Source organism: Triturus cristatus, chromosome 3_1 (assembly GCF_964204655.1).
Source record: "Triturus cristatus chromosome 3_1, aTriCri1.1, whole genome shotgun sequence".
In the NCBI taxonomy this organism is placed as follows: domain Eukaryota; kingdom Metazoa; phylum Chordata; class Amphibia; order Caudata; family Salamandridae; genus Triturus; species Triturus cristatus.
Genome location: NC_140583.1, coordinates 223,520,658 through 223,536,897, shown reverse-complemented (window position 1 = coordinate 223,536,897; position 16,240 = coordinate 223,520,658). Strand labels below are relative to the sequence as shown.

Genomic DNA, 16,240 nt, shown 5'->3' with positions numbered 1-16,240 from the left:
TGCGCCTGAAATGGAGTAAATTATATTTTTTACTCTGGGCCTAGAAAACAGCTCGTAGGACACTAAGCAGCTGTTTATAAATTAAACTTGGTCAAACCAATTGGGGAGTGCCAGCTTAACAGAAAATATACAGAAGGAAGCAACTCTCAACTGGGAATTCTAGCCACTGTATACATTAAACACAATATTAAAAAAACTTCACTTGCATCTGCCCAGGAGCATGGGTGGAGGGCATGTCTAGATGATCACTAAAGAGAACTGAACTAAAAAGTCACTGTTTTCGGTTTTTGCTTTCATGAAAGCCATCACGGGCAGCTTGGCAGGTAAAACATTCACCAGACTATGGAGAAAGCTTCAATCTTCGCACTGCCTTATGTTTGAAGGCTATTGGATCACTGAACTCAGAGGCACAGCAAAGGTTTTATCATCAAAGGGTATATTGTGTCCATCTTTTGTTGCAGAAAGCTCAGTTTGGACAGAATTTAGAAATTCAGACAAACACCTCTTTCTGGAATTAGCAAGCTTAGACCAGGCCCTGACCCCATGAGATAAAAAAGGCTGTTTAGAAGTAAAAGGGCTATAGCTAAATAAGCAAATGTATATGAAGGAAACCATTCATGGGATGTATCGAACAGGATTTTGCAGTAATTAAAAATGTCTTCTCATGCACATGGCTCACTTTCTTGAAGCTGACAATGTGTGGTGTTGCAGCATTTATAGTACTTGTCAAAAGGGAGTTTAAATGCTTTGGAAAAACACATACTTATTAACTTTCTCCTCAGTAACTGTATCTGATGGCTCGTAACAATCGTGTACCTTCAACATCAATGTGGTATCTGCCCTGCTCTAAACACTCCTTATAATACCAATGCTTTGCTTTTAGTACAAAGGAAGCTTAACATCATGGTACCCACCACTTTCAGTACAACAGCGCATTATACTGAAACCAAAACCCCTAGATACTACAGGACACAGAGAATTCAAATGTATTCTATACAGGTATTTCAAATGTGCTTCATTTCAAAAAAAGATTTTAAACTCTTAAATGGTTCTTAAATTACAAGTAAGCCTTGTATGGATATATTGGCAGATGTCTTAAGTAACAAGCGGTTTAAAAGTGTATAAGGTACGGCTGTACAACAGTGTATGTTAAGCATTTAAATGTTGGCCAGTTCTTTAAATTGTGGCATTGAATGTTGAGCATTTAACTAATATGCAGATTCTTACGTTTTTGTCATTGTAATTAAATCCTCACATTTTTTAATGTGCCTGTGAACATTGTCAGCTAAACTGCCCAGTCTTTCTTTAGATTGCACCAGGCAGTCATAACATCTACAGGACCTGTCGACTTCTCTAACTTTTGAAAACCAGGCAGAATTGTTTTTGGGAAGAGCGATCCTACTGCATGTAAGTTCTCCAAACTGTAACAGTTTAAAGAGATCATTAAAAAGGCTTTGCATCCATAACTGAGCAAAGGTCATATTATATGAGCTCACACACCAGTTCTCTGTAAAACCTGGAATACAGAGGAGCAAACGTCATAATGCAGATTTCTTACATACTAAATGGACCATTTAAAGAAATGCATAACCATTATGGTAGAACTTAACAAGCGTACATACCAAAATTAAAATGCATACATTGAATACATAGGTATGAAAATGTATAGACTACTTTCAAAACACTTATGCAAGCTTCTCTGTTAAACAAATGAGTTGTTTTTATATGGTATGTGTACTCAATTTCCAGGCCTAATGCTCTGCGCTATAACAACAAAAACAAAACAGGAGTAAAGTATAATGTACTGGTAGGGATTTGTAAATATAATTCCGTTTTCATACTAAGAGAACTAATTACAGACACTTCACATTGATTGTGAGAGACCAGCTCTTAAAAATACTGATATCAGAAATAATACATACAAAACATAGAAAACTATAATCAAGTGATACGAAATAGTTTCAATATTCTTGATAAGACATAAATGATTGTAATATTGCATAAAGAAAAGTGCTTATCATAAAACTTTAAAGCCCAACTAACTAATTCCTGGAGGCAGCAGGAGAATATAAAGTTAGAGTACATTCTTGAACTCAGATTTATGGCGTATTTACAAAATAACATCTCATGCAAGTGCACTTGATTGCAAAACAATACTGAACTCAACCAGTTTTACATTTTATCCAACGAATTTAGCAACGTTTTTCTCTAAATATTTTCTTTTCCCACCTAAGCAGGCACACCAGATATCTGAACTTAGAGCTCCACTTAGTTCTACTTTTAATTTGGTATTTAATAAACTGGAACTTGGCACAGACATTGCATGTTCTCAAAAGTAGTCTTCTCTTGATTTCCAAAAAACATCATAAACATTTCAGCAACTTTTCATTTTTCAGCTTAAAAATTTGCTATTTATGAAAATGTATTTAATTAGCAGTATTTCAGATTGTCAACTCTCAACCAAACCCCTCTTTTCCAAAAGATAGAAAATACAAAGCTATTCCAATGATCAAAATATTCCCTTTTCAGGCCAGTTTGTCTAATAAATATAAACTGCAACATAAAGCAGGCAGGCCACCTTCTGATATGTTCACTGACGAATACTATAGGAATGTCATATTTTAGAGGGACATACTGTGTAAAATGATTTACCTTCTGAGGAACTGGCCGAAAAATGCACATGTAAGACAAAACTCTGCCGCACAATTCTAAGTTAGTGTTTTTTGTGATCGCCGCCAGCTCTCGAAATATAGAAGTAGCACCAAAAAATACTACATGAAGTGAACAAAGCTGACATCTAAATGTTCAAGTGTTTCCTGTGAATCCATAAGAGAACACTACAGAGATTGCTTAGACCTTCTTTTAGATCAAACCACGATGAACAAAACACACTCAAACCTTTTTTTTAAATAAAAAGAAATTGCTTTAACTATTACTGCTGAGCAGAAAGAAGATTAATTTTGATTCTTCTGCCAGAAAAGGAATTTACAATACGTTGATCACCATAATTTTGACTTATGTCTCTTGTTTTTCAACTGTCTATTTCAAGCAGGGAATCTAAAACGATTTCCCTCTAGACAACAGACTAAAAAAAGAAAAAAAAACTTCCACTGTTCATAAAAACATGGGCGATCTTTTTCTGAAAAAATTGTTGGCGGTCATAGGAATCTCGAGAAATATGTTTTGTTCGTCTTTGTAGAAACATAAGGGATTTTTGCACAAACACTCATGTTGTTTCAGAACTACAAACAGACCTGGTATAAAATTATCAAGTCCAGCATAACACTGTATAATCGGATACGTACTACCTCCAAAAAGCAGACCAGCCCCTAAATGGAAGAGATTAATACAAACACAGAAGCACTTTCATCAGCAGTGCTTTTAAGACAAAACCAATATCACTGCACAAATGTGGGTGAACAAGGCTTATTGATCTGAAAAATCTGAACTAAAGTGCTGAATTTGCATTGGAGTTATGTCCTGCATAAGTCCAAGGAATACCAAACAATTCTGGTTAAGGGATTTTACTTGTATCAAACATGTCTGACGTGAAGCTACTGAGTTTAAATTGGCTATGAAGTTGTTAATTAATATGTTCTTTCAGCTATCTTCCTCATCGTCGCTGATAAGGTCCCTTCGCTCTGGATTGGAATCTCTTTCCCGTAGGAAGTCCTGTCGAATGGCCTCTAGCTCAGTAAGTTCAAGTCGTACTTTCTCAAGGTGGTAAGCTCTCCGATTTCTAATTTGACGCAATGGAAATGGATTCATGTCCACAAATGCAATATTGATAAGTTTCCTAAAACAAAAGAAAAATACATTAATGGCATTTTTTGTGTGCTAGTCCATGAGCTTTTTATGAAAAAAACAATTTATTCCTTAGACGGAGGATAGTAAGAAAACAAACACTAGAAAAGCCAATAGGGCTTGACCTATAGCTTCTAATGCAGACCTACTGGCATTACCAATGTTTTTTTTACCAATGCTCATAATCATCAACAAAAAGAAAAACAATGTTTTTTATGCTGCTTTGCAGCATTAGCAACAAAAAAAGACAAAACGCTTGGATGTATAGGTACGCATGTGTCATGATGTTGCACAAGAGATTGTCATGATGTACACGTGCACATGGTTCACCACGCATGCATATGGGTTAGATGTGGCAGCCATTTTTTTGTTTTATTAACAGTAATTGAAAAACATAACTGAAATCTGTGCAAAATGGTCTTAAATAACTAATGAGAATATCATGATGGGAAGGGCGGGGAAGCAACTGAGAAAACTGGAGGAGAGAGAAGTCAATGGGTGTGTGTGGGAAGGGGAACCAAGGAAGGAGAGTAAGCACAGGTATTCGGGGGAGGTGGCAAGGGGAAGAACAAAGGAGCTCGAGATGGGGAGGGAGGTTATTAATAAATGAAAGGCTAGGGAGGGGTGGAGCAAACAACAGAGGAGCTGCAGAGGAAAAGGAGGAAGCAACATGCAGCAAATGTGGTGCAGGTATTTGAGGGGGGAGTGAGTACAAGGGAGCAGGTAAGAAAACACATCCAGGCGCATGAAGTGTAGTGGTAGGATAAACACAAGGAGAGGAATGAAAACCATTTGAATAAAAAACAAGCAAATGAGACATGCAAGCCAACCAATGGTAAGCAACAGGCAGGCCCAAAGCCTAGTGTAAGTACTGGAATTCTTTACAACTGGTCTTCGACTACAAAGTCGGCAGGAAATAAACAATGGCAAGGTCAAGTAGGCCTCAGACGTAAAAGGCCGAGCCACTGGCTTTGCCAATGCTAGTGTACATTGCTATTAGGTAATGGCAAAACAGCTGCCAGTGCCTCACGACCCATGGGCTCACAAGAAGGGCACACACGTAGATGTATGAGAGGACATTTTAGAATGGTTCTTTCTATTAAAGGAAAGCCATTCCAAGATGGCAATCAATGTATTCACATGTGTAGTGAGGCATGTGTACCGTGATGCAAGCATCCGTATAAAGCCCCAATACATTTGTGTGCTGTGCATAACATAACTGTAATTTTTCATTTACCACTCCAATATAGTGGATGTCCATTTTAGAGTGGAAAAAAGTGGTGGGAAAGGACAGGAGTATCAAAAAATGAAGCAATTGGCCAGTTATCGCTTTGGAGTTGCTGGAAACTTGTAGAGTTTTAAAACAAAAGAAAGAAATTAAAAAGTTAAATCTGTGGGACTGGACATGAGAACATTTGAGAGCAACAGATGAGCTGGTAAGAGGAGAGTGAAAGATCAAGCAGAGGAAGTGGGGATGAATATCAGCTAGAGTAAGTGAGGGGTAGAGACCATGGAACAACATGTATTCCCATGGAGTGCTGAAAGTGAAAGGAAAAAAAAGAAATTAGAACACTGAGACTGTAATGCTTCTGGTGGGGGAGAGAGAGTGTGACAAACACACAAATAGGGAAGAAAGCAATGGAATAAAGAGTAGAAACCTAAAATAGGCAACAAAGTTATTGACTCCTGAGCAAGGGGCTGACCCAAAGCTCACTATGTGTGGGTGTTTATATGTACTGGAAACAATAAGCCTGTGGCAGAAAAAGATGTCTGTAGCCAAGACCTAAAAAACAAGGACTTTACATTGCCAAGTATTTACTTTAACAACAGTGTGTGACAGATGTGACACCTCAGTTCATTTTTCAACTAAATATTTTTATTGAAAAGCATCTGACAAAATCAAAACACTTTCTTAAACAGTACTGTAAAATTTTAAATCAGCTTATGAAATTTAGATTTACAGAATTACATTTTTGTTAATTATGCAACAGTTTTATTGAACAGTCATTTCTCGTTCCTTATGTTAGGCTTCAATGCTTACCTGTAGAGAATCCAATGAGGGCTGGAGGATGCATTTGAGGGAAGAGGATGTACCCAAGAGGTTCCTTCTGTTTGCTATGTTTTACCTTTAACTTTTCATGTCCTGTAGTGACAATGTCTATCAAAAACAAGGCTAAACCCAAAAGACTGGATTACCATCACCACTCCCACACCATTTTCACCTCAATGCAACAAATGCCTCATAAGACAATTCCTGAAATATGTATCTCATATTAGCCGCGATACCGGACAGTCATATTGACTCTGGATAGTAGAGGGCACAGGCAGGAGCTGAATTGATCAAGGCCTTGAGGGACAGAGGAGTATAGACAATTACTGTTCTTTAATCCATTAAACAGCCATGTTTAGCATTCACATAGAGTTCACCCAATCTAAAAAGCCTGTAAGATTTGACTAACTCGAGGCGTGAAATAGTCCGGGACGCTTCCTCCAGGTGGGTCCATAAATTTGGCCAGCCTAGTCTAAAGCACAGGTCTTTGATATGTGCCAGCCAAGATATTTTTCCCATCCCTGGAAGCCCCAGGATCGCCTTGAGTTCCGACTGGTAAAGTAGTAGTTCGGGTGTCGCCCATAGTCGGCGCCAAAAGGTCAAGGGTCGCAACTCAATTTCCTCATTTATGGGTCTAAGGCCAAGGTCCATGCGTGAGGGGATGAGAGGGGTACTTGGCGGTAGGCCCAAGAGTTGTCTCAAACTTATTCTCAGTTCTGACCAGTGCATCTACAGGGCGATGTCCCCAGAGTTCAGCCCCATACATGATTGCGCTCCTGATTTGAACTTTGTAAATCTCTGTTAACGGGCCCAGCTGTCTTGATGTTATATTCCTATATAATTTTGCTTTGGGGCATCGATATTGGCGATTTGGTTCAGTTGTTCCACCAGAGCATTTATATAAAGACAAAACAGTGTGGGGGCCAAAACACACCCCTGCCTTACACCCCTATTCACTGGGAAGTGTGAAGTCAATTCCCCGTGTTTCCCATATCTAACCTGTGCAAAGTTTCAAGTGTGTAATCGCTTGATCAGGGTGAGCAAATAAGGTGGAATGCCCAGTTCCTCCAAAGCTACCCAAATTTTGTTTGTGGCGAGGTACCAAATTGAACGCTGATCTAAGGTCAACAAAGATCAGATAGAGGCTCTCACCCTCTATCGTCACAGTCTTCCAATATAGTAATTACAGCCTTAAGATTTGGTCAATGGTGGACATATTTTTTCGGAAGCCTGCCTGGTATGCACTCAGCGTTTCACGCTCTTCCATCCAGATCTGGAGACGATCTAGAATGATCCTGGCGAACAGCTTTTGCGTTACATCAATCAGGCTTATTGGCCTATAATTTATGGGCAAAAGAGGGGATCCCTTTTTGTATACTGGAAAAATTTCGGCGCCTAGCCAGGTGTCCGGGATTTCCATACCGCTTAATATGGCATTAAATATTGCACATAAATATGTGCCCCAGACATTGGATTATTTCCGATATAAGTCCCTAGGGATCTTATTCAGTCCAGGGGCCTTTCCAAGGGGCAGGTTCCCAATAGCACTCAACACTTCAGTCAGAGAGAACCAAGTCTCTTCTTCAAGGGGGATCTCTACGCCAATTAGCTGGGAGCCCTCTGTGGGGTCCATAACATCCTGGGTGGAGTACAATGATTGGAAATAAAGTTTCCATGCTTCCGCAGATATGTTTGGCTCAATGGGCGAACTCCCAGTGGAACTCGCAGTGCTAACCAGGGACCAAAACTCCCTCATATCTCTATGGGTAAGTGCCTGTTTAATCGCGTCCCATCTTTCGGACTCTCACTCAACGTTGGCAGACTTTATACTATTCCTATAGAGAACCCTCCTAGTTTTTATCAAGGATCTATCTTTGGTTTTTATGGCATCAATAAGGGCACTCTTTGCCATGCGGCAAGCGTTGTTATACTAGGTGATTTCAGGGACCTTTTGCCCTTAGTATGCATCAGGGGATTAAAAATATTAGTTAGACTGGTGGTCAAGTCAGAGTGTATCGCCATGATTTGGGTGATGGTGTCAGGAGCGCTAAGAGTTTGTGCTGCTGTTTCCATCACCAACAAAGGGGGGATGATTAAGGAATAGAGTGCAGCTACCTTGTCCGGTGACTTCCTCAGATTATCCCATCTGATTCTCCTTCTATTATTGTCTAGGGACAGGCTGGAATCAGAAAAGGGGCCTGCAATGGGTAAATCATGAAGTTCCGGGAGCTGGAGTTCAAGCACCAAGGCATTGTTGGTCACTGTCGTATCTTGGCAGGACAGCGAAATCAATCACCCAATGCCAGAAGCTTGCCTCCACTAGAACGTAATCAAGTAGAGAGGATTGTTCCGGTCTATTAAAGGTATGATTTCCTGGTTGGTCTGACTTAGTGTGCCCATTACAAGCCCTCAATACATGAGTTAATATTACTGCATTTATCTGTAAGACCAGAGGTGTCCATGCTCTGACTGGAGGAATAAGTGGAGGAGGGATTAGCCAAAGAGAATCCTCTGCGGTGAGCAGAGAGTCAGTAGGAACGGTTAGTGGTTCAAATTGGCAATTGAAATCACCACCTATTACCATCCCAGTGTTTGGGGGAACCAGGTCAATAAGCGTAGAAAGCATGCCTATAGTCTTGGATTCCTGGGCCATGGTGGCCGGGCAGGAATAGATATTGATAAAGGCAATCTTAATTAAGGCACTAAAGGTAAGGAGAGTGCACTGGATATCATCCGAGGAAGTGGCCAGCAGTTCAATAGTACAATCCAAGTGAGTAGCGACCCACGTGCCTAGCCCTCCCGATGGTCTACCTCTGCCTCCCATAGCAGCTAAAACATCAAATGTTGCAAAGCCCCTCATGGCGATATCATCTCTGGCCCAGGTCTCCTGGAACATGCACACATCATAATTTTGTACAAATTGTATCCAGTCAGGGTTATTAAGTTTGTTTTTAATTGCGGCGATATTCCAGGACAGCACCCTCAGCTGGGGTCCCAAACTTGCAGTGGCGTCTTGCGCAGTGGGACCTGCAGTGTTTGGGACTAACGTGGGCTCTTGCTCGATCAGAGTGTTGGAAGTTCCCACTTGTGGTAAAAAACTATTCATGGCCCTAGGTGCAATTTTGAGGTTGATAGTATAGGGGATTCGATTGTTTAATGAAGTTGAAAGTACATCAACGGGACAACAGTTGAGGTTCGTGCTGGGATGCCTTTGTTGTATCATGGGTCGCACCAGGAATATCTGTGGACAGTAGCCCACTAGTATTCTGAGTGACCTCTCTATGGGGCTCCCCTAGTCCCAGTTTAGAAGAGTTATCAAGTGAGATCGGAAGTCAATCCACTTCTTCAAGGGCCCCATACCTGTTAGCTACTGCAACGTTATACTGGGTTCGAGAGGATTGGCCAGATGTAAAGTGGGGGTGGTGCCAGTGGGTTGGAACTCTTGTACCTGGGGTCCATGATGGTGGATATTTGCAGGCATAAAAATAGTCCAGTGTGTGTAATTGAATCGCTGTGGGTGGTGCATGGAAACTGGGAATCTGGTGAGCCAAATATTGGACTGTCCGGGGATTACTAAAGTTGATGACTATGCAATTGCCATTGGTTGTCTTGGAGTTCTTACCAACCCAACTCACTCTTCGGACCAGTAATAACTCACCCGCCATATCATAGGGGAATTGGCCATGTTTGGTGAGCTAAAAAAGGCACTTGTTTCTTAGTTCCAACTGTGTCTCTTCCCGTCCTGATTTTAGTTTAGGTACACCAGTCAAAACTATAACATAAGGGTGTGAGGCTGGCTGTAGATTAATTATTGGCAAGGTCGGAAAGTCCAGGCCAGGGCCCTCACTAGGTGCTAGTATGGGCGCTGCCCTGTCTGCCGTCTGGACAGTGTGTACAGGTACATTTCTGGATAGACTTCCCTGATTCAAGTCAGGGTGGGAGCTCGCAATATAGTTATTGGTGTTAATGTTGGTGTTGCGAGCCCCGGTTTTATCAGCAATCATAGAAGGTGGACGTAGTGGGCTAGAAAGGAATACACCTCTAGGTAATGAAGTTTGCTCTGTACTATCCATCTGTGTACTGCTATCTTTTTTCTCTGCTGGGGCTGACAGTGTATTAGCCAAATGATTGTTTAGCGCACACAGGGCAGATATCTGGCCACTGGTTCAATTCCCTAGATGGAGCGCTAGTTCTTCTTTAACGATGGCTCTCATCTGTGCCTCTAATTCCACTACCAGCCTCCTCACCCACAAGGGGCAGTCAGAGGTTTTATAGCGGTTGGAAGGGAATTCGGCTATTCGTCCCGGTCTAACTGGATCACCCTCATTAGTGCTGATTTCTGAGCTGGGTTTCTTAATTGGGCCTTTCCCTTTCCCGTTTTCTGTCTCGCAACTTTGGGTATGATAATGTTTGTTCTTCCTTTACGAGTTTTTGGTTTTACTGTGGAAGTTTGTGGGGATGATAGCATAGACCTGCTATGGCCGGATAAGGATATTAACGCACTAGGAGTCAGTTCTACACTAGTTTGTGCTGAGGAAGGTGTTTCTGTGGGTTTGGGAAAAAGATCGGGAGTCAAAGATAGTCGCCTTTCTGTTAACTCTATTTCTGTCGATACTACCCTAATGGCTCTCTGGAGCATCCTATCAATGGAAGTTTGGGGGAGTGGGGCCGGAATTAATACCGAAGGTTTTTTTTTTTTTTTTTTAGGTACACAATCCACGCTTCCCCATATCTGCTGGGAGTAAAAAAGGATGGACACAGTCCAATACAAAGCCTAGTCCCAGTAGAAGATGTAATGCAACTTAGAATTAGAGCGACAAATGGGAATACAAACAAAGACCAATAAATACAGAGTGGCGACACTAACAAGGCCTTAACCCGAATGGGTCAAAAAGTGCAACGTGCATAATACAGTTAGCAGCAAGAAAGGCTTGTATACATGGACTAAAGTGCCAAGGGTACTAAAGCAAAAAAGACATTGGGCTAAAAGGGAACAATATCAATTGCTTGGGGTAGATTTGACAACAAAAACAGTGTATATGGATATACAGTCATTAAAATACGCGTTACAACGTCCCTGTTTAGACAGACCCTCCAGCATTTCCCGATTCGCAAAATAATCGCGAAATCGGCTGAAGAGCGCGATGACCGCGATATTGACCTTTTTAGCCGTAAAAAAGGTCTCTGGCAGGCTGAAAAAACGATGGTGACATCTTATTGGCTGTACGCGCACACGTCACTACGTTGTACCGTACAGCCGTAATATCTGCCTGTTTAGTCTTGCTGCACTGCATTAAGGGATGTGTCCAAGCGCTTTGGAAGAAGAAGAAGAAGCGAGTCTCTGAAAAAGCCAGGCAGTGTGAGAGCAGGGCTCGGTACGCGTTGGCTTCCAAATGGGCAGAATAATATTTCTGTGAAATGACAAATCTTCTTCCCCCAGGAAGCTGAAATACTTAAAAGTTCTGCGGAGGTGTGGGGGCTTCACCCACCCACCCGCCATTGAGCTCCCTGGCACACTTTCCTCTCCCCTCGTCCCAACTTGCTGAAGGAAAACCGTTACTTCAGCAAGCGGTTCTTACCTTCTCTTTCCTCTTCTTCATTCGTTCCCACATTAAATGGATTCGAAATAGGAAAGGAACATTTTTTTTGGAAAGGTCATCTTTCTCGGGCATGTTCTGTTCCAACGGCAGCCTTGTGACGGAAAGGGAGGGGGGTGGGGGGGGGGGGGAAAGAGGGTCAGTTCCATGTGCTCCCTCGTCCTAGCTTGCTGAAGGAAAACCGTAACTATAGCAAGCGGTGCTTGCCTCTCTTTCCTTTCTTTCATTCGTTCACATGTGAAATGGATCCAAAAAAGAAAGACATTTTGCTGGAAAATGTCTTTGTCTGGCATTTTATGTTCGAGCTGCAGTCTCAGGAGTGAAGGGGTAAATACATAAAAAAACATTATATGGAAAGTAACTATATGCAACTAGACATAGTGGTTGCAAAGTGACCAGAGTGTTTTCTGTCACACGCAAACACATTAGTGCCACTTTACAGAGTGGGCCAGTTAATAGTGCTTTCAACTCTTTCCTTGAACAGCATTGTTGTTGGAAGAGAGGGTGAGGAGATGACGTCTCCATGACCAGGGGTGTCTCCGACATCTTCATGGTCTGGGGTGTCTGACGTCTTCATAGGCAGTGGGGTCTCTGACGTCTCCAGAGTCAGGGGTGTCTCTGGGGTCTCCCTGTGCTATTGTGCTTGGCTGAACCTATGCTCCAGAATGTTACCACAAAGGAGGATATAGCAAAACAAAATCCCTTGAACAGTTTATAATGCCCATTTCAAAGTTGAATACTCTACTAAGTCAGTTTACAATGATTTAAGGCTGAAAAGGAATGATTAACGAGTAAAATAAAGTGCCGCAAAAATGCAGCTAAATCACCATATTTGTGCCGCTAAATTTCCATATTTGTGCCGCTAAATTTGCTAATTCATGCCGCTATATCCTGGGGGGTCTGGGACTTGGCTTATATCTAAATTAGATATAAGCCAAGTCCCAGCGGGCTTGCTCAGGCCACGCTGTGTTAACGACGGATTGGTAAAAGTTTTTCCAGTCAATGGTGGCAAATAAGGGGGCATAAAAAAAAAAGGAGGACAGTAAAGAAAAACACACAATACCTCTCAGCCGTCACTGATGGAGCACGGGAAGTTGGACACTTAAAGAAGTAAGAGGGGTGGCCCTGCCATGCCTCTTCCTGGCAAGGCCTTGGCCCGGGCGCTGCCCACGCGCGACCCGGGAGCTCCAGGGCAGTTAAATAGGCGCCTCTGGCGCAGCGATGACGGCGGCTTGCACCGGGTGCCGCGAGCGTTGCTGGGGAGTGTAGTGCAGCACTCCCCAGGTCCCCCTCGTCCCGGCGTTGAGCCTTGGAATGGACGTGCCCCCACCGGAGGGCAGAACAGGCAGCAGCAGTCAGGCTTCCTTATCATACCTCTCACTGGGGATACAATCACTGTAAGCTCTATTCTCACTGTGGGCTCGATTCCCAAATATGTGTTATGAGCGGAATATGGAAAACCTACAGGATCTCATATTTACAAACATACATTAAAGTATTCACTAAGAATTTCTCTAAACAAAAATCTAGAGATGCCCACAGTATCTTTGAGAGGTCCATGAGCAAACAGACTCAACTAGGATTGTGTCTGTTGCATCTCTAAGGTGCAGTAATCATCTCTTTTTTTAACCAGTAATAACTTTTGCTTCATTACTACTTTCATTGATCTAAATCAGGCTTCTCCAGCGAGTAGCTCATGGGGTACTGGTAGTTCGCCAGCTTCCTGTAAGCAGCTCCCCAGTGTGCACTCAGCTACTAAAGTAGATGTTTTTGCTTGGATGAATTAATATATGTATCCCCAAATTGAAAATAATGTATTTGAGATAAAAAAAAAGAGCATTTTCATAGCTCATAAAACAAATTGCTGAATTCTTAAAATATATTTAAAGCTGATGTTTGCAGGAAAAATCATGAGGAATCGGGGAGACTTATTACTAAACATTTTACTATGGTGCCAAGGCATTGCAGCTATGGTTTTTATCTATTAACCTTGTTGATAAAGCCATTTTCACATTACTGTTGGCAAACTTGCCTACTGCCCTGAGATAGTCACTGCTGGTAATCTTGTCTGACGTAGTCACTATTACTGCACTAACAATATTAGTAGCTCGGTATGATTGTTTATGAAACATAGGTAGCTCTTATTACAGAAATGGTCGGAGATTCCTGTTCTAAATCTATTTATACTTCATTACTTAACCTCTTCAGTGCCCATGACGAGATAGTCTCGTCATGGAGCACGGTTGCGCTGTGCCCATGACGAGACTATCTCGTCATGAACCCCACCCACTAGTGCAACGCCCGGCACAGGAGGGGGAAAGGGCGTGGCACTGAAGGGGTTAAATAACTTCTACAACTTTATTGTGTCAGTAGTTCTAGAAGGTACCACCAGGGGGCAGTGGCGTAGCAGAGTACATGTACATTCTACAGAACCGTCGAAGAGCCGGATCTCACTGAAAATTATGTAAACTAAATGAATTATTCCGAACAATACCTGCGCTGAACCAGTAATTTTAGGCGATTTAATAACCAATGCTGTATCCATGCTGAACGACCTTACTGACCACTGGAACAGTAGTAGAAATTTTCAAAAGTTGAAAAAAACTGCAAAACGCACCTTGCGAAATGGGATGTCCTTAACACCCAACCTCTTTAGCAGCTGGAGCGGCGTAGTGGTCGTCGCGTGGCTGTTCCGATTAATATAAAGCATGTTTCCATTTGTCTTTAGCTCTTGGAATTTTAATTTTCTGGACCAGTGCTGCCAAGTATCACGCATCAGGCGTTAGACTAACGCAGTGGTACTACGCATTACCGCACTGAAATGCATTGTCACGCACATCTGTCTCAGCTGCCACTGTGGAAGCCAAGTGATGCAGTTGGCAGCGCGCCGCAGCCCGTGGTAGGTATGTGCGCGCGGTGCTCCCCCACAGGCGTCAGAGCTTCCACTGTTAGCTAAGGCTACAGTGCTGGCAGGCTCACAGTCTGCTGTGCTACAATGTATTCATGAGCACCGGGACCCCCAGTAAGGTTGCTTGCTTATATGCCGGCGCCGCAGGGTACGTCACATTCTGGAGCCCTGAGATTTAAGTAACTGGCTGCGCCGGGCTATATGCTTTGCGGGCGGCACGGCGCCGCAATTTCAATGATGGTGCTGCCTGCAGCGCTCCTCTGCAGGCAGTTCGCACCGGACCGGGTTCTCGCTGCTAGCTCACAGCGGTTTATTTACCCCCCTCCAAATGCAGCCGATTCGAAGACAGGTGACCCGGGGATTGCAATGCCGAGCGGCCGCCAGGACAGTATTACTAGCCGATCCCCGCTTAACTCACGAGGAGTCTGGTCAGCCACAGCCCGATTACGGTGTGGAGGCCCCAACAGATCAAACAGGCATTTGCAATGCAATAGGTCTCGCATTTACGCAAATTTAAGCTATTGGCATTGTAAATAACAATGAGTTTTATTTGTTTCAAAAAACAAAATGTAAATAAAAACCATTGTCATTTACAATGCCAATAGCTGAAACTCACGTAAATGCAAGACCTGTTGCATTGCAAATGCTTGTTTTTAATATGCCGTCACGTCTGGCTCCTGGTTTGAACATGGTGCGGTGGTGAGATCACTGCTGGATGTGGCAAAGGGTATTGGCTCTTTTGAGTAGAGATGTCAGAGCAGGCCCAAAGCTGCTTGTTCCAAGAAGGAAGTAGAGGTGACCCTGCCCCAGCTGCACAGTCCATAGGACACCAGCCCTCTTGTAGGATGGCTACAGCGGGTGGACACTGCCGGTGGAAGCTGCAGGTTGTCGTGTGGCAGAATGGTGGTCAGTGGTGACGGATGCCACATTTCAGCTGCAACAAGCAGTGAGATTTGAAGAATGAAACCTTGAGAGGTCGTACCTAACAGCTGGGGCAGCTGCGCAAACTAGAGCAAAGCAGCTGCTAATGTGCTGAAACGTCATCACAATATTGTGCGGCAGCCACATGCACTTACTTGTAGGTGCCACATGAAATAATTCTCTTCTGCTCTTTTTACCCAATCGGGGATCGTTCCCTTCCGTTCCATTGCTTCCACAGCGCCGCGGTTCATTCTAGGGGTTTCTGACCACATACATACTACAAAGTGAAGACGTAAGCTCCTTCACTCAACCTTCTGCTGAACTGATCGAACATAGCGTCCACCTCTGTAACAGGCTGTAATTGTAATTGCATTTATATAGCGCTTACTACCCCTGACAAGGCGTCGAAGCGCTTTTTTGGCGAGTTACACGCGACTCCGGGACCCATAAAGGATTAGTGTTCAATTAGTATAGTGAAATATTAAACTAATTAAAGTGGTGGATAGGTCAGTCAGTTGTGGCTCTGGTGACCTTGGTGCCTGAAGGTCAGTATCACAGCCCACACAGCATCACATTCATAGTGAACACAATGAGGCAAGCAATGACATTTAGGCGATCATGCGCTGCTGTCCATGTGAAATCAAAAATCATGACCTGTGAAGAAAAGTTTGAGCTATTGGCATAGCGAATCTTTTTTTTTTTCAGGGCCGATGTCCCATTAATATATGTATGTGAACCGATCACAAAGATTGCTCACGCTGTGCCAGTCAGTGGCGCGTGCAGGCCCTCTGGGAGAACCAGCAGATTGTCTGGCAGGCTGATTGATGCCTGTCAAAGGCCTGCGGGGCTGCGGAAAGCCAGTTGTATGCTACAGTCCGTCACAGGGCTTTCTCTGCGCCAGTGCTCCGACCCTGCTGGCGGAATCTGGAGTGAAGGTATCACCGCCGCCAGCCCGATTCG

At 43.1% G+C, this 16,240-nt stretch overlaps 1 protein-coding gene across 1 annotated transcript in view; it reads right to left on the bottom strand.

Annotated features, from left to right (window-relative positions):
* Window positions 1-1,805: 1,805 nt before the first annotated feature.
* The window catches only part of TBC1D2B (TBC1 domain family member 2B), a 328,844-nt gene continuing 314,409 nt past the window's right edge, over window positions 1,806-16,240 (bottom strand). The window contains exon 13 of the mRNA XM_085643725.1: window positions 1,806-3,796. Coding sequence (XP_085499851.1) covers window positions 3,601-3,796 — 196 coding nt within the window. The 3' untranslated portion in view covers window positions 1,806-3,600. The remainder of the gene's footprint in view (window positions 3,797-16,240) is intronic.